Source organism: Cupressus sempervirens, chromosome 4 (genome assembly GCF_028749045.1).
Source record: "Cupressus sempervirens isolate cs-2001-9-10 chromosome 4, ASM2874904v1, whole genome shotgun sequence".
NCBI classification, from domain to species: domain Eukaryota; kingdom Viridiplantae; phylum Streptophyta; class Pinopsida; order Cupressales; family Cupressaceae; genus Cupressus; species Cupressus sempervirens.
The window spans coordinates 548,234,220-548,259,646 of NC_143121.1; the positions used below are offsets into that span (position 1 = coordinate 548,234,220).

Consider the following 25,427-nt stretch of genomic DNA (forward strand, 5'->3'; position numbering starts at 1 on the left):
TGCCAAGAGACACATGGCAAAGGCGTGCACAAAACCCCCAGGAGAACTTTTGTTGCACGGTGATTTTCCATCAGTACTGTAGATCATCCTAGTTAAAGATTACATTATTTCCACACAGCATTAAGACTATAATTCAAATAACGTCAAACCAAATTGTCTACATTATTTTCATATCTGCCTACATGGCATTGGTACATTAGTCCAATATTTTCAAAGCTGCAACAAGAAGAGGGGAATTTACAAAGCGACTTGCATAAAGACTTTCCAGATATTGAAAAGAATAACATGGTTTGTTGCATAAATTAGAGCAACTTCACAGGACGCCTTTTTATTGACATACATTTTATATTGTCTCCAATTTACTGTTAAATCACATTTTAGGCCACTTATATACCTTATAATTTTAGAAATCAACCATCAACAACTATTATGCTCATCCTAAAATGCAACAATCAGTAGCAGCATAATAATTTTGTTATATGCTTATGGATCTTGATTGTATACATATTTTTTAGTCAACACTTTGGATCATGCTTATAACAAATTAACATAGTGACATGCCCCCCCTGTTTTTGCCCCATGTTCCGGAGACTTGGGGACTCCATTTCCCCGTTCCCAGTGGCGCCACCAGATTCTGCCACCTCCACCAAGGATAGGGGATTTCTCGGTGTTTAACTATTTATGTTCGATGTTCTAATTCAATGCAATGTTCAAATATATACTCTTTTACATCTTTATATCTTATATTACAATGCATCTTATCATAACTAGCATTTTAAGTACCATATGTATAGTATACACAACCAACTGCCGGTTCCCCGCCACCTTCCCCGACCGACCCCCAACCATCCCCAATTTAAGGCCACTCTGTCCCCATTCTAGAAACTTGTACCCCATTCCGCTGTCCCCCAGCCCCTTATGGCAGTGTACCTATGCAAATTAATAAGTCTGCTGATGAAACCGTCAATCAATAGCTTCCAAGCAACTTTGTCTTTTACCTCGATCTAGTTATGATTGCTCGTTCTAATGAACCTTGTTTCATCTTAATGAAGTTGTACTTGGTAAGCGCCAAACAAATGAGAGAAATCTACACGTTGTTTGAAGTGATGCTCAAAACAATTATCTTCGCCTTGTAAATCCAAAGCTCTAAATTAGTGAAAATTTTGGTTTAGGTCTTGACGCCAAACCTCCTTGCATTATTATCCAATCCTGTTTCCAGAAAGCCGGAGTGCAGATACATTGTTCTGGCCATATTCGCTTTATGCTTTTGATTAAAAAGGGACTACAAAAGGCTTCAGATTTAATTTGCTAAAAATTTGGGAAAAATAGTTTTTGGACAAGGTTTAATGATTATTGAGATACTCTAAATCATTCACAGCTTCGTCGAAGGGCTCGACTTCTTGACAAATTCAGATACAACTAACAAAGCGCCGACTTTGGATTCCAAAAACTTCCAAATTCCTTTCAAGTTTCAACATTTTGTATGTTATCAGAATAGGGTTACAACAATATCAAAATCTAAACATCAAAAATAGTCATGCCCAACGATGAAGTATTGGGTTCTACACATAAAGAAAAACCTACTTTGGAGATGTTAAACATATCCACTGACAATTCTACCATAATCGTAGGCATCACTGGTCATTTAAATATGTTCAAATATTGCAATGTCCTGTGTGCTAGTCTTAGCCTGACATAATTAATATTCTAGAGCTACCATCATGCACTGTCACAAAGAACTACAAAAATAATTCTTTTGAATCCATGCCAACCCATACGTGGGTTCTGAAGGACGATCAAGGCTTAAGTTTGGGCTTAGCTTTGTCTTTTCGCTTGAAAATTCTTCATCTAGTTATTTATTTTACAGTTCTGCAGCATTGGTGTTCGGTACGAAAAGCATTTAGTTGGAGTTTCATGCAAGGTAATTCTTTGATTCTCTTTTCTTTGGTATCAAATCAGTTCTGAATGGCTTTGGTTGACTCCTTTAGGTGTTTTAAGTTTGATATCTTCCAAAATGCTGTCTTCTTGAATAGCTCTGAGTTGATTCCTCGTAAGAAGCTTGAATAGGCCCGAATGCTTCCACAATGCTATCAAATCAGTTAGGCCTTGCATTTCCTTGTGCCTTATCAGGTTGCTGCTCTGAGTTGATTCGGTCAGGCGTTTTCTTCATAATCAATGTTCCCATCCAATCTCCATTTGAATTATCTTGATAGTAAGGACCATTCTCAAATCTGTATCAATAGCAGATATATGAATAGTTGGTACACCTAGTTTATTATTGAATTTTAAGGCAGTAATGTAATCCCCATGGCTCCATTTCTCATGATAGGCAACTTCTGCGAGTATTCACTTAATTAGAGAGGCAAGGGAGGACGTGAAAGGGGCTGTCTACCCAAGCAGGAACAGCATTGGTTGAGTTCTCTTGGAATTTGAAGCAGGACACAAGTGTTTCTTGAATACATTTCTTGGTTGGTTCAACTAAATTCCTTGTTTGAATACATAGAAAGAGCAATATTTTATTTGTTGCAATCAATCAATTGAAAATTGGAGGATCCTGTGTGCAACTTAATACAAGGAATAACCATCATTGATCCTATATTTCTTCTAGATTAGCTAACCCCCCCAATGGAACGTCTAGTTAACACTGCGCACCTAAAGACACTGAAGCATTTCCAACTTGGAGGATCCTATGTGCAACTTAATACAGGGAATCACCATCATCGATCCTATATTTCTTCTAGATTAGCTAACCCCCCCCCCCCCCCCAATGGAGCCAATAGTTAACACTGCACACCAAAAGACACTGAAGCATTTCCAACTTGGCCAAAAATAACTTTGTTACTATTGTCAGCCGAAGCCAATTGTAACCATATCTTGAGTGTCAATATGCTATTTCCCAGAAATAGAAAGCAAAAAACGTTTGGTTACCCACTATGTCTTAAATCCTATTGAATATTTTAATTAAAGACACTGATCCTGAAGACAATGAGTTTGTTGAAGGAAAATCTACCCATATGTTATCTTTTTATACAGTAGAAGTGCAGCTGGGCAAGGATGTAATGCAACAAACTCATAGTAATGATTCAGAAAACTTCTTAAATAAGGTATGCTTTTGAAATTTTACTAAATTATCACAGTGCCGGCAATTGCAATATATTAGTAAATCCAACTGCAACCAGACACATAGCATTGATCAGAACCACACCAAATAGATTTCAAGAAAAATATTTTTTTTAAATGTGCTACAGAGGATCCCTGTAAGTGTAAATATACAAAAGCAGCACCAAATTTCAGAAATCCAGGTTCTAATGGAAACCCTGGCCTTCGCTGAGTCAGTGACCCTAAAATTTTAATAACCATTTGTTATCTATGCAACATATATTCCCATCTTAAGGAAAAAAGGAATCGGTACAACAGAAATGTTGAAAATGTATTTATGGATTTGTTACATTCAATAGAGGGCTGGATTGGTACACTTGAAGCAGATGCTATATTACAAAAATGATAGAAGCAAAGGTTCTTGCATATGAATGAACAGATTTCAACCATTTGGCAGAACAGCTTTCTAGAGTCCAAGCAAGGTGCACAGAAAGTGTTGTACTTTTAAGTCAATTTTACACTTTGTTGATGTAGAATAAAAATATTGTAGACTCGTGGCACTTCAACAGATGTCTGGCCATGCACAAAATCTTCAGCTGCTGCTGCCAAGAACATAATTTGATGCTGCAGGTTCTCACTGATTCAAAACTGTGATATGGATGTTGCATTATGGGTGCACCACACTTGCTGCTGTTTGCCCATGTAATCCAGGTGAAGCACTTGTTGTAGGTGCTCCAACTAAGGGAACTGGGGGCTGGTGGATAGACATTGGAGGCATTTGATTTGAATGCATAGCAGCTGAACTAACAGCAGAGGCTTTTGGATTTTGCCCAACACTTCCACTGCCTGTTGGTCCAGTATTAGTTCGAATGTTAGAGGATGGTGCCATAGACAGGCTAAGGCCACCTGAGTTCAAGTTTTCTGCTACAGTGCTTCCTGATTTTTTGAGGCTTCCTGGAGGCAAATGAATGGAAGCTGTGTGAGGAGATGTGTTGAAAGGACTTCTGTTCTGACCAGATAAATTAGCTGAGTTCTGTAGCATTCGATTTCCATTGATTGGTTCTTGATTCAAGACATCTACACAAAATTAGTGCAGCAGTCAGTACTCGATAGGAAGATGGTATCCATAACTTATTGAATTACTTAATCCAATTTAAGATTTTCACCTGCCACAACTCTTTGATCTGAAGGCTTTGATGACATAGCCTGCATATATGGAGAAGCCAGCATTGCACGCGTGTTCCCTACTTGCTGTTGACCACTACACTGTGCATGTAGAATCATATTTCCTTTACTATTCCCTCCAAGTGATCCACTGGGATTGGCTTTTGAAGAGCCACCAGAGGTACCACTCATTGTCAAAGGTACAAGAGAAAACATATTGGAAGTAGATGAGGCTGATGAAGGCAATTGCATTTGCTGCTGTTGGCCTACTTGTTGACGCAGATGAGCAGTGTTGAAAGCTGGTTGTGGAGAATTTGATCCAGGCAATTGCGGTTTCTGATGAAATCCTGTCACTTGATGAGCAGTTTGAGCAGAATGCTGGGATTGTTGCACTGCCTGTTGTGGCAGATACTGAGGTGGTGGAAAAATATGCGGCTGCTGATTGCAATGAGATTGGTTAAGATTGTTCATTAGTTTAACTGGTTGCCCAGATGCCATTGCAGAGATTGATTGTTGCTGATATTGCTGTTGTACAGATTTTCCTGATGAGCTTTGAGATGCACTTGAAGGCCCCAAAACAGATTGCATATTTCTACCTCCAACAGGCGAGGACTTCTTGTTAGAGGTGGAAACTGCAGATTTCTGCTGTGAGACAGATCCTTTGCTCCTCGTTGGGCTCCTTGATGCAGGACTTCCCACAGACTTCGAAACTGGAGAGGACGAAGACATTGGAATTGATCCAACCACAGCAGTTGATGAGGGCAACTTTGGATTCGTTGATGTTTGTCCCGAATTCTTTGAGTTTGTAACAAATGAAGCTTGAGTTGAGCAAACTGCACTAGCCCCTGTATTTGTATTGCTATGCTGGTTCCTTCCTTGCTGAGGGGAACTTCTCATTTCCGCAGCATGAATGGCTTGTGATGAAGCACCAACAGCACCAGGCATAGTTGGAGGAATAGCCGTTCTTGGAGACATCTTCCACTGAGGTGACTGTTGTCCCTGCTTCATATTTTGGCCTTGATAGGGCATAGATGCTGGAAACTTGCTGAGATTGGCAGTTGGTGGTGTTCGATCTCCTCCATAACTAGGCATTGCGATCTGTGCTGAAGTTACTGATGGTAGTACATTTGGGCTAGGCATGGATTTTATACGGCTTGCAGCTTGCTTTGTATTCTGGTTCAACTGTTGAGTAGAGGAAAGATGGGGACTGCCTTGCGAAGAACTGCTAGTGGGACGAGAATTTCGGCTTCCATTTCCAGCAGAAGGAATTGCATTTAGTGTTCTGTTCATACTGTCAATGTTATTTGTAACAAGAGACGCAGGAAGGCCGCCATCTGTTGGGGATCCCTGCATGTTAGTGGAATTCTCAGTCTCAAATCTCGGAAAATGCAGTGAATGACCAATTCCACCCTTCATGGATGATTTCCGTTCATCATCGCACCCCCTACCACTAGCACTGCTCATTGAATCAATACTATTTCTCCCATCACCAGTACTAATGGTTTGAGTTCTCTGCATTTGCCCAGAATGCTGTGAATGTGCACCACCAGGCTGAACTGCATGTTGTTGAGCCTGCATTTGAAATTGTTGCCTTGCAGGGTCTGTTATCATTGCATGGCCTTGTGCCATAGGAGGAACACATAAAATACTAGAATTTTGGTTCATTGCTTGAAATGCCTGAACCTGAGATCGACTGAGCTGCTGTAAGTTATATCCTGAAGCTACCTGATATTGAGTTTGTGGTAATGTCAGCTGCTGCTGCTTCCCATTATGCTTTCCTCCTGAATGCGGGAATAGAGCTAAATCTGGAGTTTGTATTGGCAGACCTGGAGCAAGTAAAGATGTGGGGGTGGCACTGTAATTTGAGTTGGTTGGTGACCCTGGGCTATAGAAAGCCTTTTGAGATACTGGAAGTCTGCTATCAGCAGTTGAGGGACTATCTCCTTCATTGTTGGCCTCCCGATCAATATGACGAGCCTGTGTCATAGGCATATGGTGATGCGGCTGAGAATTTGACGGAGATGGTGATGGTGTTCCCTGCTGCTGCTGCTTTTGTGAAGTTGAAAAATTCCGTGAACCTTGAAATTGTTGTTTGTGCTGTTGAGATGATGATGAACCACTGGATGTACTTGGATTTTGTGTACCCTGCCGCTGTGACTGAGATTGAGGAGGATGCAATAACTGTGTTGCATAACTGGGAGTGTTAAAAAATTGTGCCTGTTGTTGTGCAATGTGATTGGAAGCTCCGCCATAAGGTGTTCCAAAATGTTGAATAGCGAAGGAATAGCCATTTGGTAACATAGTCACGAATTGAGCATCTGCACTCATGCCTGCTAGGTTGCCATTTGCTGGACCGGCCACAGAACTTGGAACAGCTTCTACTGCTGTGCTGCCATTCTTCACTAAGGAGCCAACATTACCAGAGCTTCCAGCAGTGCTAGAGTTTCCCCCTACAGGTCCAGACTATGAAACAGACAAAGCAAAAAACCATGCCCAGACAGAACCGGTTAGTACAAACAATGTTTAGCAAAATAGAAAGGTAGGGAACAGCAACGCTGCAATACAATTCAAGCAAGGAAAAATGAAAAGGAACGCCAATATATCAAGAATAACTTATACCTGCATAAATGTGGAACTTATCTGCTGGGTTGCCTGGTGATGTGACGTTTGCTTCCTTCTAGAATCCACATAGTTGGAACTCTTTTCCTTAGAACTCAAAGAAGTCAATCCGATGCTTTTGTCCTCCATAGAGTCCAAGCCACGGCTGACAGATACATTATTTCCAGCACTTGCGGCAGAAACAGTCCCCGATACTGAACTGCCCAAATTGATAATTTCTGAAGAAGGTGGCAAAGGTGCATTCAAATTGTATTGTCTAGAGGTAAAGAAATTGGCAGAAGGCCAGAAAGGATGGCGATTCATCCGTAGTTGGCATTCAATAAAATGAGCTATGTATGAATGAGTAGCGCATCTCTTCCAGGATGGACGAGACTTCTGCAAAATATAGGGAGGCTGCCACATTCAATCAAACCAAACACTCTATAAGCCTCAGGTTGGAATAATCAAACCCAGTTCTGAATCATAGAAAAACGAAACAATTGCTACATTACAAAAAGGCACCCTATCTTTATTAATTATTTAAATATTACCAAGTACATAGATAAATACTTAGTTAAGATTCAAAACAGGAAAAAAAAAAGATTTCCTAAATATAATCACTTCCATATCCAGCTTGTGAAAGAATTCTCATTTCAACCACTAATTATTTGTTATACCTGTATTGCTGGAGTTGAATTGGTCCCTTCGATAGGCAAAACTCCTGGAAGCGATGAAGCACCGGCCCAATTAGCAGCAGCTGGTGCAAAATATCTGAAAAAGCACTGGCTCAGCCTTACGAAAAGACAAATTGCTTCTATACAAATAATGGATGATAGATATCATGCAATTAAAGTAGCAATTATTAAGTCATCAAAAATGCTTATACCCAAGAGGTAGGGCTCCCGGCCAGCCTGGAACTGTCATGGATATAGGCATTGACGTAACTGCAGTTGAAGAGCCACAAGCATTCGACCCCATCAGACCTTCTGAAACAAAAGACAATAACCAGCACCAAAATGTCCAAGTCAGTTGTTGCAAGAATGAAGGGCAAAGTCACAGAAGTATACAGCATTACCGAGTAAAAGCAAGCATAGGAGATTCTCTAACCAGATTTTTCTTCCTTCTCTACTTTTAGCTCATTTACAGGTGTTCTGCTTTGCTTCTGTGGCAAGGATTTATTTGAAGCATCCTCCAAATTCCCTGCACCCAACTGCAAATCAATTTTACTCTGTTCTATTACATGCTCCTCCAAGATTTTCTCTCCTCCCTCCTCTCTCTTTTCATATTTCTTTTCTGTCTTTTCCACCTTTAACTCCTCTTCTGACTTGTTCGATTGCCTTTCTTCCTTTACCGTGATTGACATAACTTCTGAAATATCAGGAACTCCCTGTTACCGAAACCACTTGAGTTAGTCACCTGCGTATAGAACTTTCCAATAGGTAATGACTAATATTTTCTCATCTGAAAATTCTAAACTAGGCACTATCCTGCCTATTACAGTAATTTATAACCTTTCTATAGCCAGAAGAATGTAAGTCTATACTTGCAGTTTCAATCCAACTAAGGAAATGCAAGCTTATTGATTTTTAGCGTGTACTTTCACTACCATCATATCATCCAGTAACATAATGCATATACAATTGAAACTTACAGTTCCTTCCGGTACTCCAGTAGCAACATAGCTGACAGCAACTGGTAAGCTGTCATCGTCTGTATCAAAAGAAGACTTTTCGGGAGGTGCCTGAAACAAATAGCAAATATATGATAATCAGGATTAGCCTAACAAAGAGGAAAAAACAGAGAAAAAGGTGTACTGAATAAAAACTTCACCATTAGATCAATCTTGAACTTTTCCTCAACAATGCTTTCAGTTTTGGGAGTTTGAGTAGGCCTGCTAAAACGAAAACCAAAAACTTAGTATAACGGAGAAACCAAATGCCTTTCAACGAAATATCTGAAACGGTCTATTGTCTAATCTTACATATTTGCAATCCCCATTTTTTCATCTGGACAAGAGGGCAAATCAGTATCAGGCACATCAAGTTCTTTCTTCACAATTTGATCAGGTTGATCTTCAGAGGCATCAGGCATTGACTTCTTAAAATCTACAGATGCATCAATTTGACTCTTTTCAGCTGACTGACTTTCGACCGCTTTAGTTTCTACCGCATTCTCGTTTGTCACAAACATAGCATCTGCACTGTTAGCTCCTCCTGCCTTGTGATTTGGAATTGCCTTCAAATCGGGATTATGACAATCTGCTATCTTCTCGGCTGACATTCTCAGATCTGGATTTTTAGTTTCCGCCAGCTTCTCAGTTGTAATTGATTTCAAGTCTACATATTTAGCGGCTGCTATCTTCTCGGTAGCAATTAACGCATCAGAAATTGAAGATGAACAAGTTGAAGCAGCCACAGACGATATTCCTTTGAGATTACTAACGGGTAAAACTGCCTCGGGCTCCGACTTTACAGAAGAAATTTCCATTTTGACGTTTTGATAGCCTGACTCAATATCATTCCTGGCCTCGGAAGCAATACTCGGCGTTGTCAAAGCAGCCGAGACAGATGACGGAGGTCTCATCACACTAGCAGAGCTTGCTTCTTCCGGCTTTGCGGGTCGAGGCCGTTTCTTCTTGGGAGCTGCACATATTGTTTTCACCTGTTAATCATCAACTTTCGGAAAAGGGGTAAAAAAGAATGGAGAATGAATGATAATGACAGAAATGAGGACTGTACCTGTCGGGGGTGTTGGAGCTGGGGTGGAATGATGTGGTAATGACAATGCTGCAGATGATGGCGGAGGAGAAATAGTAGTAGAAAGGGGAGAAGAAACAACTGAAGAAGCAGGTAATGGGGAAGAGACTTTGAAAATGGGAGGAACTGATCCATCGTTTGAAGAATCCTTAGTATCAGGCTTGGATGCAATTGCATTTGAATATGCATAGCTTTCTCCTGCTGGGTGATGATTATGGAATTGCCTTGTCAATCCAAACAACACCTCTGCAACTTCTACTTCCCGTTCAGAAATTGAGCTGGACATCTGCATTCATATAACATACAACATTCAGAACTGGAACCCCAAAAAAAAAAAAACACCGTAATACTTATTAAACAACATTTTCCTCATTTGCTTAGATTTATCACAAACACAATTACCTTTACCATTTTCGACGGTCGAGGCTTTGTTCCAATTGGCTTCTGCAAAAGAAAGAAAAGACTAAGATTAGACTAATCAAGTGTCAATCCCGCTGCGCAAAAAGTGCAAAACTACCCAGCCATCGAATATATAAAAAATCGCTCCACCCAAAAATAGGTCAGGTCAACAAAGATTATCTTGAATTCATAGCACACTGAAGAGATGTACAAATACCTAGCAAGCATTAGAAACTCATAAAGACTGTTAAACCAACAAAAAGTCAGCCTAACTGAAGAATGCAAATGCTATTTTGGATCCATCTAGGATTGAATGAAATAAGCAATAAAATGAACAGCTCCATAGAAAGCAAACGGACCATTCTCCTCCCTGGCTTCACTGATGCATTTGAAGACGACGGAGAGGCCGGAACCACACTTGGCCCTCCAGGAGACGGAGACTTTTGGCGTCGATGTACACTACCATCTGAGACTCCGACTCCTACTGATGTTAACAATACTGCCGATGATGTCGAATCATGTGGCCTCTTCACAGATGCTGCACATCAAACAAGCAATTCAATTCATTATGTACCCAAAAAAATACGGAATTCAAATCATTTTTCCTCTCGCTACGCTCTCTCCTCCTTTCAGCTAGCAGTACTATATACCTGACCGAGCTTTCCGAGGGACTGAAACCAGACCACCACCAATCGTTTCTTCCGAGCCCTGCAAAACCATTAGCCAATAGCATCATTAAAAAATACATACAGACCTCGACAAATCCGAGCCCAAATCCTAATCCCCACCACCACCAATAATAAAGAATATCGTAAGCCCGATCTAAACCTCACAAACCCATTTCCTCAGCAATCAATCTCCAAATCAACATAGAAATATGTTAAATTCAGCAGGATTCGTTAATCCCAAGCAAACCCATAAACGAAGCAAACAACAACATCAACAGTAAATACAAATCCGACCCTCCATACAACTCATATCTACCCAGAGAACAATCATGCACATCCAAACAAATCCAAAAATTCCCCAGACAGACAGATCATTTCCAATCTCTGAGATCTTCACCTTCCATTGGGACATAAACTTTGTTGGCCTTCTGGAATTAGGGGGAAGGCGATGAGGAGGCTCGTCGTCATCGTCCTCTTCCTCTTCCACTGGACTCTCTTCGCTACTTTCATCTACTTCCTCGTTATCTCTATCCCTTTCCCTATCTCTTCCGCCGCCATGGAAGCGCTCAGACAATCCAGGCCGCCTTCTCTTGTTTTTGCTCGAAGACAAACTACTTCTCTCCTTCTTATGATTATTACTGTTATTGATAGCGCTGCTAGATCTTTCCCGCAGCCTTGTAGAATCGTGAGACTCGTTCAATCCTTCCTCATCCTCGCAGACTGTTACAGAAACAACAAAATAACCATTAGATTCGAAAACAACATTACAACATATACAGAACCAATACAAAGAAAACGATTGAAATTCACCCAACCCAAATTCAAAACCAGCCTAAAACTGAGATCTTAGAAGATCAAAACCTACAACCTGATGAATCCTTGAACCCGCTTCTAGGCCTCCGACGTGAAGCCCCATGACCAGATACCGCCCCTGCACCACTTCCTCCCCCTCCCCCTCCCCCGCCCCCTCCTCCTCCCCCCCGTCTACTTTCTCTGCCTCTATCCATAGAAAATCTCAAACAAAAAACCACAGTTTCTCAATCACTTCCCCACTCTACTCAAATCCAAACTACAACTTCCAAAACCCACGCATTTCCTCCAGTTCCTATCATAATTCGGGCGCCTAAAAGCATTATCCATCACTTCCTCCGTTCTGATCACTTCCACTCCGCACAAGATTCTCCTTTTCCCAAAACCAACCCTTGCAAATAAATGACGCAGGACACAATAGCATTCAGAGCGACAACAAGCTCAAGAAACATGCACAACAGAGCATCCCGCTCATTCCAAAAGCCTATACAGAGGATTCAACAACAAACTCTGCTCATTCAGAAAGCCTATCCAGAGGATTCAATACAAGGCAATAAAATAAAAATGGACTGCTCTGCCCAAATCACGCGTCCTCTACGAATAAACCTGCATCACATCACCCTCCCTCCCTCTTTCTCCCTCTCCCTGCTGTGCTGCACACAAATATAATTTCCTTTAACCATGCCTCTTTGTGTCACTCCCAAAAGCTTTCTCCCACGGCCCAGATTCCTTCTCACATATGCCTGACTGATCTCTGCCGTCTGTTCCTATACCCATCATTCCACGGCGCAGATCTCCTTCTCCCATGTGGCAGGCCGATCCACCGTAGATTCAACTTGTCGGGACGTTCGCCGGGTTCTGGGCTGATTGCCGCCTATCTGACGTGTCATCCACGTGGGTTACGGAGAGTGGAATATAGCGATTGGTGGCGGGTCGAAGTGCCGAGGACCCGAGGCAAAGGAGGCTTTGTTGCTTACTTGTTAGGTACGGCTTCTCTCTTTAATATTTCTCATTTTTTACTCCGCTTAACTGCTTTTCAGATTGCACGGGAAAATAGTCACAAAATCACCCAGATTCGCCTCAACTACTTTGCCTCTTCCTCAATGTCGGCAACACATAGGCCCCTGGTCACATGGGGTGAGGGGCTTAAGTTTCTTCTGTACTAAGGCTTGAGCTGGTCAATGGGATCCAAGGTGTAGGATTGAGACAGTAGGACTGGCCTACGGAAACTCACACCGCCTGCTTAAATTTCACAAGGATTATTTTTTTGTTGTTGTTCCACGTCAACAACATTTTGATTAAAACACCCGTTCATGCACCTACCCCAATGCTGAGCATGTATGTCCAAGAATTTTTATTAGTATTCAAGCTCTACTTGAATAATTATTATCCATGCTCCCTTCTTCTACGCCACATGGGGAATTTCTCCACAATGGTAAAAGTGTCACACTGGGTTGATAAATAGTGGCCATTTAGCATTTACGCTTAGCCCTCCTGATTTAATAAATAGTACAATGGCTTTTTCATGACCATGACTGCCTTTTTATGATTGTCTTTGGTGGCGGTAATGCCCATGACTATAACTTCCTTTGCAATCAGCTTTGCACACCCTAACAAACTCCCTTCTATTTTACTCCCGGATCTTATATAATAACACACTTAATGTTTGAGTATTAATTTTCAATTTTTTTAATCTATATTTCATAAAATTGGTTGGATTGTATCAAAATCGTCAAATTGCTAAAATTAGTCTAGATGTGACTAGAGGTTTGAGTATTGGTACATGGTGTTTTTAAACGACATGTCACATGTAAGCAATGCAATACATTATATTAATAGTAATATTAGATTTAATAAATACATATTTCTATGAATCTAATGTGAATAAAAAATCTTGTAGCATAATATTCTCTAGTCCCATCTCATCTTACTCATTTTTCATCGTTCATTTATTTTGTGAAATCCAAGGTACGCTCAAAAATGTCATGCTACATAAGACTTGAGAAAAAGTCTTATTCTTATGAACCTCTCACAGTCTCTTTTGACTATGTTGTCCCACTTGATCCTTTAGCACCTATTCAAAAAAAAAAAATGATTACAAGGGCACAAGTATGGTAGTGGGTGCCAAGAATATATACAAAACATGGAGTCAAACCCATGATATATTATCTTTGAAAACCTCTTTGGGGCTAGGTAAGAAAAAATCATTCACCCTTGATCTAATCACTCAAGAGCTAAACAAGTTATGGGTTGATCTAATTCTAAAAAGTTAGCACCCATTATTAGATAAGAAGGGTATGTAGATAGATAATGGACTATAAATCTAATCCTATTACTAGACCCATAATTAGATGGACCCATAAAAACTCCTAAAAAGTCAATGGACAAAAATAGAAAGTGGATTGTAAATCTAATTCTAATACTAGATAGATGGTATATAGTCCTAAAAAGTGAGCATCCATAATCGGATGCTTTAGAACATCCTAGACACCATTTTGGCAACTTTGAAGTTTGAACATCCATTATGCTTGATTATGACATCTTTTCTTCTCTCTGTACTATCCACTCTCCTTGAACTCTATTGAAATTTGAACCAATTCTCCATGAGATACGTCGAGAATGGAAACATATTCTTGGGTTTTGGGGTCCAAACTTTTCTTGGGGTCTGATGTCAAGGTCTTGTTCCAACATTTTATTTATGATAGGCCTAGATCAAATTTGAATTCTTAAACAATGGAGTCATTATAAGAACCCTTTATCACTCCTCATTTTGCATTACATGATTGAGTGCAAGCTAAACATACAATCATATGCAAGCATTTTGGCAACCAACCTATCAAGATCTCAAGAAAGCAAGACTAATTGGATTCAAGATTTGAAGGCAAAAAATCAAGATCAAGATCTCCAAGTCTCTAATTCTTCAAGATCATTCAAATCTGATGTAGGAGCATCTTGCATGGGAAAATTATTGGAAAAAAAAAAACTGGAGGAGAGAGAAAGTGACAAAAATTAGAGGAGAAATAATTAAAAAAATAAAAAAAGGAAAAAATGAGAAAAGAAAGGAAAAGGGGATTTCTATTTTCGAGGTGCATAGGTGACATAATAAATAAATAAATATAAATAAATGGTTGTCATTCCATTTATCGAGGTGTGTGGGAAGAATTCTAAAAAGTTATGAATATTGTAGAAAGTTGTGGATATTGTGTAGGTGGAATTCTAGAAGGTTGTGGATAAGTCATGCATTGGGTGGTAAGTGCCTATTTAAGCAAGGCATATGAGCATTTCTAATCAAGCTTGAGAAGTGGAAGCTCGGGAAGTAGACACTTTGGAAGGTGAAGCTTGGAAAGGTGAAAGCTTTGGAAGGAAAAGCTTGAATGTGTGAAAGTTGGAGAGCTTGGAAGGCTTCAAGGTGTGAAAGAGAAGGAGGAAGTGAAGAGTGAGTTTTCCTGAGTCTGTGGACAGAGCGCCGAATGTGAGGCAGTTTACAGCAGGATTATGGTGGAGTTGTGAGTGTAGACAAAACGTCGAATGTGAGGCAGTTTACACTTGGATCTTGGATAAAGTTGGAGAAGAGCTAGTGACTGCAGTTTAGAAACAAGGAGGTTGCTTGGTGGCTTGCGAGCACAAGTTGAGACCTTGGAGGTTTCCACTAGAGTGTGGATTTGGATCTGGACTAGAGTGTTGCATTCTTGGTTGTGAGTTGGTAAGGGTGGTGTGGCCCTTCTTTAGTGGTATCAGAGTAGTACTTCATCAAGTGGTATCAGAGCGTACCTTCATCAAAATCCAAGGGAACCCTCTTTGATTAATCTAAATTGTCTCTTATGATAGCTAAGTAGAGGAATTCTCAAGTCAAATGATAAGTTTGCAAGTGTTTGATTGATCTAATTTATCTCCTATGATAGCTAAGTAGAGGAATTCTCAAGTTAATTAATAAGTTTGCAAGTGTTTATCAGGCTTCATGATCCAGGAATAACAATCATATATCTATGTATTTGTGAGGGCATCTTTGATTCTATATCACATTCCAAGGTCAACTCTTTCATTTCCAAGTATATTCAAGCAGTTACAAGTACTGTTGTAGGATTTATGAAATTCTTAGTCAAAAGAACAAGGGACATGTCACCGTTGTTGTCATATCCCTTCCATTTTGAGCTCCAACTTCTGTCATAGGTTAGTTTCATCTTCTAGTTTCTATATCCACTAGTTTCAGCTCATCATATGTTTGTTATAATTTATTTTTATTTGTTTTTCAATGACTTTCTAATAGATAGTTACATTACTTAATCGTTGTCATTTAATTTGAATGCATTATTTAATGAAGCATATATATTGTCCCCACCTAGAGGTTAAGTCACCTCTTGAGCCTATTAAGAGTGTTCTTCCTTCCTAATGTGAAATAAAAAAATGGGGAAGTAATTCATTTATCATATTGTTCATTTCTCTCCCCATTTCCTATTGTACATTTGGTGAACTTGACTCATAATATTCTAATTCTGATTTTTTGTTTAGATCTAACTTGTACCATTAAGTATTTTTTTCCCTAGTTAGATCTACATCTACTTTGCATGTTTTATATTACATCATTAAATTGATGGTTAGATCTGTCCTTCATAAAAGATTGTTATTTTTTTTGGTTGAATTGCATAATTCTTTCAATTTTTGTAATTACATTAGATATATGTTTTCTTTCATTCATTTGTGCATGTGTGTTATCATTGTAATTCCTACTTATAGCATTTCAATTAGGAGAAATTATAGACTTATGGATTCCTTTGATCCAGAGCCTTCTATTTTTCCTAGGAATCTTGATGAGACTAGCATTCATACTAGTGACATTAATCCTATTGGTTCGGCAAATTCTTACCATGATGAAGACAAGGCTTTATGAGTGCCTCCTATGCAAGTTAAATAACTTTCCCATGACTTTAAAAAAATGTGCAATGTTTGAAACAAGAAAAATTTAATCTTGAGGTCATTTTTGCTGTAGAAGTGATGCAAGAGCATCTTAGGTGTAAGGGCAATCAGGATTATCTCAGTGTAGAGTTGTTATTTCTAGAAACTTGTTATTTTTGGTAAGTTGGTCAAAGGAGCTCAAAATAATCTAATTTCTTTCCTAAAGGATCGCTTTTCAATATGTCTATAAGGTTTCATTACAAGATCAAGTCTAGTTTGAAGATATTGAAAAAATTTGGTAATTGCAATAGGGTACAGAAACTTTGAACTTGGTTTTGAAGGCTTTAGAGGCTCGAAAAAGGGGTCAAACCTTAATTAATTAGAGCTTGTGTCATTTCTATAATGGAGTAATAATAACTAATCAAGGTAAATAGCAATGTGTTATCATCTCAAAAAGTTTCACTAGCTGAAATAGAAGAAAATGAAATTCCTTCAAAATTTCTTTTGAGCTATAAAGTTATTGGGGCATATTCTAATTTAATAAAATATGAATAATAAAAAAAAAATTAGGGTTAGTCGGCCTCAAATGTTGGGGTTGAAATTTCTAGAACCTTCTTGAATGGTTAAAATTTGCCTATATAATGAAGGCTTGTAGGATTATCTAGGATAGTTATGGGGATGTATATGGTGGCTCTTAGTTGCAGAATATTGTAAGGAAAATGCACACATAGATTTGCATGTCTTATTGTTGAATATTATAATTCCATGTTATTGGAGATAATAAGAAGCCAATCTATTGTTTATATAATTTGTTATTATTTCTCTCTTTTGTTGTGCGTATTTGTATTAATAAGGGGAGTACCCTTCATCAAGAATGCTTAAGGAAGTTAATTCATAATGATTAGCATGGTGTTAATATCTGGTGTAGTATCTCTCATCTCATTGATAACAATGTGAATCCTATTAGAGATTGTGCCTAAGTTATAGGTCTTATTCCACCTACTAGTAGTGTTGAGACTTTTATTCCTATTTAACATCAATTTCTAGTGTGTCCACTTATACTTTACCCATCATGACAAATTTCATTTCAAATCTCAATCCTACACATATTAGCATTCATAATCCTATTATTCCTACTATTCATTCAAGTGTGTTGTGTGTTTATTTACCTTCATCAATGCCTACTTACAATAGTGTTATGTTTCCATATTCTATTGTTCCTTCCATTCCTTACTATGCTCTAAACATATCAAATGTATCCCCTCTTACTATTCTTTCTATCAATTCTTCTATTAATAGCTTTAATCAAACTATGTCTTCTTTGTAACAACAAATTATTTTAATGATTCAATCTAAGTTCGACAATCCTACGTATGACATAGTTAGTCCTTTGATGTCTTTGGATTCATTAATATCATTTTTAATTATATTCTATCATGATCATGTGTTCGTGGATAAACTATTTATTAGAATATATAGTCCAACTATTATAACAATTATCAACCTTATTAAACCTTAACCATATGAGTAATATAATCAAAAACCATAACAAGATACTCATACACAACGACACCATATATGTTAACTAGGGAAACCCTTGATCAGAGGGAAAACCTTGGTGGGGATGGTACCCACAAGGTAATGTACTAATATAAATATTCCTTGTAAGAGGATGGGCCCTATTAGGAGTCTATGAAAAAATTCAGTATATATTGGTCCTTGTTGGGAGACTTTGAATCCTTGTTAGGAGATTCCAACCTTGTTAGGAGTTGTGGAAGGAAAATGGACCCACTATCCAAATAGCTTCAGGGGAAAGACCAGTAAACTCACTGTCCAAATGATCTATGTATTATTCGTTGCAAAATAATAGAATTGTATTGTACTTCTTCCTTCCTCTTCCTCTATCTTGTCAACCAAACACTGGCTCCTTATGATCTCGATATCATATCACCAATTTCATATCCAATAATCCATTGGATCGCTCCCTCGCATTTACCAAACACACAACTCCTTGTTTGCACACTTCGCACTTGATTCACATCCACAATCATGCTTTACAACCATGGAAAATACTTTCCTTTATACCAAGTCCTCAAAACAATTCCTTGAATCGGCCTTGAGTCTTTCCCAATTAATTATAATAGGACCTCATTAAGATAATTAATTATTACAAAACTTGCGACATATAGTCTATACAACTTCTCACACGTGCGACTCCAAGACTTGCACACTTGTTGATGTCACCATCAAAATGTCCTCTGTCTTTGTGTAACTTTGCATATCCTAATTCTGTCTTCGTTAGGAGATATAATTCAATCATCAAAAACTACTTAATAGGTACTTTGTCTCTTTACTGCTCTCTGTAAATCACGTATATCTTTTGTATGTCTTGAACTTATGTTTCATGCACTTAACCTCATGATAAGGAGACAATGTAGAACATGTCCTTAACCAAGTGCTACCTGAACATCAAAACATTGTCCGTACAACCACAATCTCTATCTGCTACTCTGCTTGTCCTCATGGAAACCATACTATGTTGATATCAATGATAAACATAGTCATGAATGCAACATGTTAATTATGTGACATGCTCACCAATGCTTAGGAGACTCCCCAAAGGAATACCATCATCATTCATGCTAACGATCTCCCCCTTTGGCATTGATGGCAACATAGATGAAAAACATCTAGGTTCCATGAATACCAAACCGTACTATGTTGTTGTTGTTGCTCTCTCATCTTTTCAAATCCTCTTCATCAATCAAATCTGAAATCCTTTAGAACACTGCTATGTTTTGGAACTCTTAGGATTAGCATCAATTTTTCACATGCTAACCAACTCTCAGCTTCTCCCCCATACATCAAATTGTACTTATCTTCTCCTTTAGGCATTAATAACTCTTCATGTTGTGTATCTCCCTTGTATAAATATTACTTCTCCTTACTTACATGAATCTTTCTAATTCTCCCTAATAAAGTAGAGATGTTTTTCATGTACACATCTCCCCCATTGACATCAATGACAAAAGCCTCATTATGTCAATCATCTGCTCTAAGTCTTCAACTAGCTCTAGTGTCCAAAGACATTGTTTAAGACCAATTTCCAGGAGTCCTTAGTGAAACTACTCATCACAGATACTCCCCCATATAGGAAGCATCAACATTCAATCCAAACAAACAATAGTTATATGTACCATTGGATTGATGCAATCTCTGCATCATCTACTCTGAAGTAGGTAGGGGCATAACCCCAAGCATAGCTCTCAAGTACTCAAATGTATCTTTAGGCAAGGGCTTTGTAAAGATATCTACAATCTGATCTTTAGTATTGACATACTCTAGTCCGATCTCTTTCTCTACAACCTTCTCTCTCAAAACATGATACTTAATAGATATATGCTTAGTCTTAGAATGAAATACATGATTCTTAGGCATACTTACCATACTTGTGCTATCAAATGTATGATAATAGGTTCTGCAAATTTTATCCCAATCATTTGCTTCATCCACATGACATGATTACAATTATTTTCTACTACTACATACTCTGCTTCAATTATACTCTGTGAAATACAATCTTGTTTCTTACTTAACCAAGAAACCAATCTTCCTCCTAAGAAAAATGCTCCACCAATGGTGGTTTTTCTATCATCCATATTGCCTGCCCAATCCGCATCAATATAAGCACATAAATTAAAATCACTTGATCTATCATAGCATATCCCATAATCAGATGTTCCCTTCAAATATGTGAATATCCTCCTTATTGCTGCATAATGACACTCCTTAGGATTGGCTTGAAGTCTAGCTACAATACCCACTACATTTTCTATATCTGGTCTAGTGTGATTCAAATATTGCAAACCTCCAATCATGGATTTGTACTTATTCTACTCAATTATAGATGTCTCATCCTTGCTAGATAACTTATGACTAGTTATCATAGGTGTACCAATAGGCTTATGACTTTCCAAGCCAAATATTTTCAACAAATCTTTCAAATACTTAGCTTGTGAATGAAAATGCCATCATTGTTTTGCACAATCTGCAAACCTAGAAAGAACTTCATCTCACCAATCATGCTCATCTCAAACTCATTCTTCATTTCTTCAGCAAACTTATCACTTGCTTCATCATTGCCTCCAAAAATTGTCATAAATAAATATCACTCTTATCAGCAAACCATTCTCAATTTCTTTGAAGTACAAGTTACTATATGTCATACCTTTAGCAAATCCAAGCTTTGTCAAATACTTGTCCAACCTTGCATACCAATTTCTAGGTGTTTGCTTTAGACCATATAGAGCTTTCTTCAATTTGCATACCATATGCTCGTCTTCTGTCAAAGGAAATCCTTAAGGTTGCTCAATGTATACCTCTTCGTCAATTTCTCCATTCAAAATGGTTGATTTGGCATCCATCTGATACACTTTGAACTTCTTACTTGCTGCATAAGCCAAAAAGATTCTCACTGCTTCCATTATGGCTACAGGGGCATATGTTTCCTCAAAATCTATTCCTTCTTGCTATGAATACCCTTTGCATACCATTCTAGCTTTGTTTCTTACAACTTCACCTTGTTCATTCATCTTGTTTCTAAATACCCATTTATTTCCTAAAACATTCTTGTCTTTAGGTCTAGGAACCAATTCCCATGTGTTATTCTTCACAATCTAGTCTAGTTCTTCCTTCATAGCTTGAATCCAATGATCATCTTTGCATGCCTCATCTTTACTCTTAGGTTCTACTTGAGAAATGAGACATAATTCTTCACTTATTCTATTTCTCCTCATCACTCATTTGTCATTGCTTCCAATTATCTATTTTGCAGGGTGGTTCTTTATTACGTTCTTGTTAGGTGTAGGAGTTGTTATCTCTTCTCTTGGTTCAAATCTCTATTCTCCTCTTTTCTCAACAATTTTTACATCATTCTGGAAGTCATTGTTAGTCTCAAAGAATACTTCCACATTCTCTCTAACAATTCTAGGGTTTTCTTCTTCCTCATCATAAAAAATAGTTACTAAAGCTATCTCTTCTAATAGCTCCTCTTTCTTAACCAATTCAAGCTCATCATCATTATAGTCATTCAAGAAATACTTGCTATAAAAAATTTATTGTCATCATAAAATGAGTTCTTTCTAATTTTCCTTACTCTCTTAGGACATTTAGACAAAAAATGACCAAACTCTTTACATGTCCAAAAAATAAAAAAATTCATACTTATGGCTTCCTTTTCATAAGCAGATCAATACCTTTTTTATCCTCTTATCTTCTTTGGATCTGGATGAGTCTTTACTTATGCTTATTTTCTTTTGTATGTAACAAAAGGATTCTAGATCAAGAAATTCGATGCTCTGTTCTTTACACAATTCTGATAACTCACCAAGATGTTCTATCTTTTGGGTGTCGAAATTTCCTCTATCTAACTTAGGACTTTCTTTTCTGAAGTGACTCGTCATTGATAACAATTATCAACCTTATTAAACCTTAACCTTATGAGTAATAATTCAACAACCATAACAAGATAGTCATACACAATAACACCATATATGTTAACTAGGGAAACCTTGATCAGAGGGAAAACCCTAGTGGGGATGGTACCCATAAGATGATGTATTAATATAAGTGTTCCTTGTTAGAGAATGGACCTTTTAGGAGTCTATGAAAATATTCAGTAAATATTGAAGTCTATGTTGGGAGACTTTGAATCCCTGTTAGGAGTTCTGGGAGGTAGATGGACCCACTATCCAAACAGCTTCAGGGGTAAGACCAATGGAATCACTATCTAAATGATCTCTATATTATTCCTTGTAGAAAAATAGAATTGTATTTTCTTCTTCCTTCCTCTTCCTCTGTTTTATCAATTGGACTTTAGATCCTTCTAATCTCAATATCAAATCACCAATTTCACATCCAATAATCCCTTGGATCACTCTCTCACATTTACCAAACACTCTGCTCCTTGTTCACACACTTCACACTTGATTCACATCCACAATCATGCTTTACAACCATGGAAAATACCTTCCTTTATACCAAGTCCTCAAAACAATTCCTTGAGTCGGCCTTGAGTCTTTTCCAATTAATTATAATAGGACCTCATTAAGATAATTAATTATTACAACACTGTCAACTCACAATCTATACAACTTCTCACATATGCAACTCCAAGACTTGGGCACTCGTTGATGTCACCATTAGATTGTCTTATGTCTCTGTGTGACTTTGCATATCCAAATTCTATCTCTGTTAGGATATATAATCCAATCATAAAAAATTGCTTATTAGGTACTTTGTCTCTATAATGCTCTTTGTAAATCATGAATATCTTTTATATGTCTTCGACTTAGTCCTTAATTGCATGTTACCTTAACATTAAAACGAAGTTCGTACAACCACAATCTATGTCTACTACTCTACTAGTCTTCATAGAAACCATACTATGTTGACATCAATGACAAACATAGTCATGAATGCAACATGCTAATTAGGCCACATGCTCATCAATGCTTAGGATACTCCCCCAAAGGAATACCATCAACATTCATGCTAACACTACTTACTTGAACCTTTCAAGAGAAAGTCTTGCAATGGTATTAGTCTTTGCCTCTTTATTTTATTGATTCCTTTCAAAAACTTGCTAATGTTTTCATCTAACAATTTCAAAACATCATTGGTCCTAAGATTGCTTTGACTAATTTAATGCATTATAAATAAAGTGTTAGAGAAAAAGTGATTGGTTTTATTAGCATATTTAAACATTTACATGCTCAAATTTCTTATCTTATTCATGATATTGATGTTCAATGTATTTTCATTTATAATTCACAAGAAGACATTAGAGATAATATTTTGGTATCCAAATTTTATTCTTTTACTCAATTATGTGTAGTACTTCCTAATTATCAGCTTGAAGTGAGATAGTTTGAGAGCGCCACTCTAATGGCTCCAGTTGGTAAAAATATGTCACATCCAACAACTTTAGAAAGTTTCAAAAAAAATAAAATAATAATCAAGATCAATAGTTCAACCAAAAATGTTGATGAGGAAGTGATGACAACATCCAAGGGTGCGGCTCCTTTGTCATTCATTTTTTCACTTGCTTATAATTTTACTCAAATTTTTGAATCTTTTCTTAGTATGATATTGAATTGAATTAATGCTAAAGTGTTAATTCTTCCTCTTCTTAAGTCAATTGACACATATAAACCTTTACCCAAATACTTTGACCATAAAGATTTATTTCAATATCATCATTATCATGGTAATGATATTGAAGAGTGTTACTAGTTGAAATTTGTTATTCAAGACTTTATTAAATTTAATGCTACATCTATTGAGGGTGTTAATGATTAGGGAAACAAAATTGTAACACCTCCCAACCAAAACTTCCAAATTTATACCAACTTTTTTCTACCTCATTCAACCAATACCATTGAGTCTACTCAATCTTTGCCTTCTTCTTTCACTCATGTTGTTGACTATGATGATAGGTGTGTTGAAGTCAGTAACATTGTCAACCTCAATGATCACTCCCCACATAAACCTAAACCCTAACCTTAGCTTTGTATTACCTTTAATCCTATTGATATTATTAAAGCACTCGATGGTCCTCATACATTACTACAAGGGTGAATCGTCTTTATTTTCATGGTGTTCTTAATGACCTTATTTGTTGTTGAACTTACAAGTCTCGCTGGCATGAAGTTTGCAAATTGGTGAGGCTAACACTTAGCACACTAGTGTGTTGTCATTCATTGGTAATTGGTCAAGGAAGTTGAAGATGTTACAAGGAAACATTGCCACCAATAGAAGAGTGCACTAGTATACAAGTGTGTGGTAATACAGCCAATAGTGGCATGTTGTGATGGTTAAGTTGTTGTCTTGTTATCCTTGCCATCAAGGTTCAAATCATCATGGGGATGAGGTCCCCTGTTTGTGGCCTCACTGGTTCATAGCTCCAGGTCAAAGCGTTTACTCCTTTAAAAAGAAAAAAAGTGTGTGGTAATACAGACTAAGTCACAACCAACAAAAAACATAAAGGTTGGTTGATCACATATCATCTAAAGATCAGACACCATGGATGTGACAATGCACAAGGTTTGATGAAGGGTGCTCCTCTTAACATCATTAACTCATAACAAAATCAAAGAAACAACAGCAAATGCAAAAAAAATATATGGACTTCTTATTTGTGCTATGAATGCGGTATTAAATAATTCACAAGTACAATATGCTAACCCACATGGGCACATTCATTACAATAATCTATAAGACAAGCTGCAAACTATCACCCAGAGTTGTCTTAGACAATGTTCGGGCCTTTCTTAAATAGGCAATTTTATGCCACTCGAGAAGGTTCTAGACAATGAAACTTAATACCTAGGGCTGACAGACCCTAACAAAACATATAGAGTTGGCCAAATACATCTTTGACAATTATTTTAGATTTTTCAGGTAGCCCAACTTCGGAAGGCCATAACTCTCAAACTGTTGCTTCGATTGGCTATTATAACCAGTTTTCATAAATGCCAGCTTCTAATCCACAGGCTTGGATTGGCGCAAGTGCCCTTCCCTCGAGTTTTTGAACCTCATTTAGGCACTCTAAGGCCTCCAACAGTGACCCTGAAGATTATTCTACAAATTTTTCCACCGAAAATCCGTAATAACTTTTTTGATACTTAAGCTGGAGCAATGTGATTTTTATGGTAGGCTTATAGCTCTAAAATGAACCTTCCTATAGAAAATGAGAACATTCTGAGCTCATATGAAAAACTTACTAAAAACTAGCAAGTTCCCATAAATAGTAACCACCCTGTCTACTAGTCCTTATTAAAATAGAAAAGACTAAAAATAAAATATTTTTGGGTGATGCAAGATTGCTCTTACACACAGGATGCTCCTGCATTAGCCACCCAGGGTAATTTGAGAAGTGACTCTGTCACATCTCAGGTGTTCAGAGGAAAACAAAGTTGGTTAACCTCCTCCTTTGCTAGCCATGATGAATCCTCTACTGGTCTCCCTTTCCATTTGACCA

The 25,427-nt window shown here is 37.8% G+C and overlaps 1 protein-coding gene across 4 annotated transcripts; it reads right to left on the reverse strand.

Moving 5' to 3' along the window:
• Positions 1-3,409: 3,409 nt before the first annotated feature.
• LOC149562356 (uncharacterized) lies at positions 3,410-12,171 on the reverse strand. Of its 4 annotated transcripts, none has more exons than XM_089825882.1 (15): positions 11,553-12,171; positions 11,082-11,404; positions 10,667-10,724; positions 10,376-10,554; positions 10,026-10,061; positions 9,600-9,903; positions 8,843-9,503; positions 8,692-8,752; positions 8,513-8,602; positions 7,969-8,248; positions 7,748-7,847; positions 7,539-7,632; positions 6,883-7,275; positions 4,266-6,726; positions 3,410-4,176 (listed from the first exon to the last, which is right to left on the reverse strand). In XM_089825882.1, the coding sequence occupies exons 1-15, from the start codon at positions 11,689-11,691 to the stop codon at positions 3,767-3,769; spliced, it is 5,589 nt and encodes a 1,862-aa protein (XP_089682008.1). In that variant the 5' UTR covers positions 11,692-12,171; the 3' UTR covers positions 3,410-3,766. The 4 variants fall into 4 exon arrangements, with proteins under 4 accessions (XP_089682008.1, XP_089682006.1, XP_089682007.1 ...); XM_089825880.1 differs by having other exon boundaries at positions 10,020-10,061; positions 11,553-12,155; XM_089825881.1 differs by having other exon boundaries at positions 8,692-8,755; positions 11,553-11,836.
• Between the last annotated feature and the right edge of the window lie 13,256 nt (positions 12,172-25,427).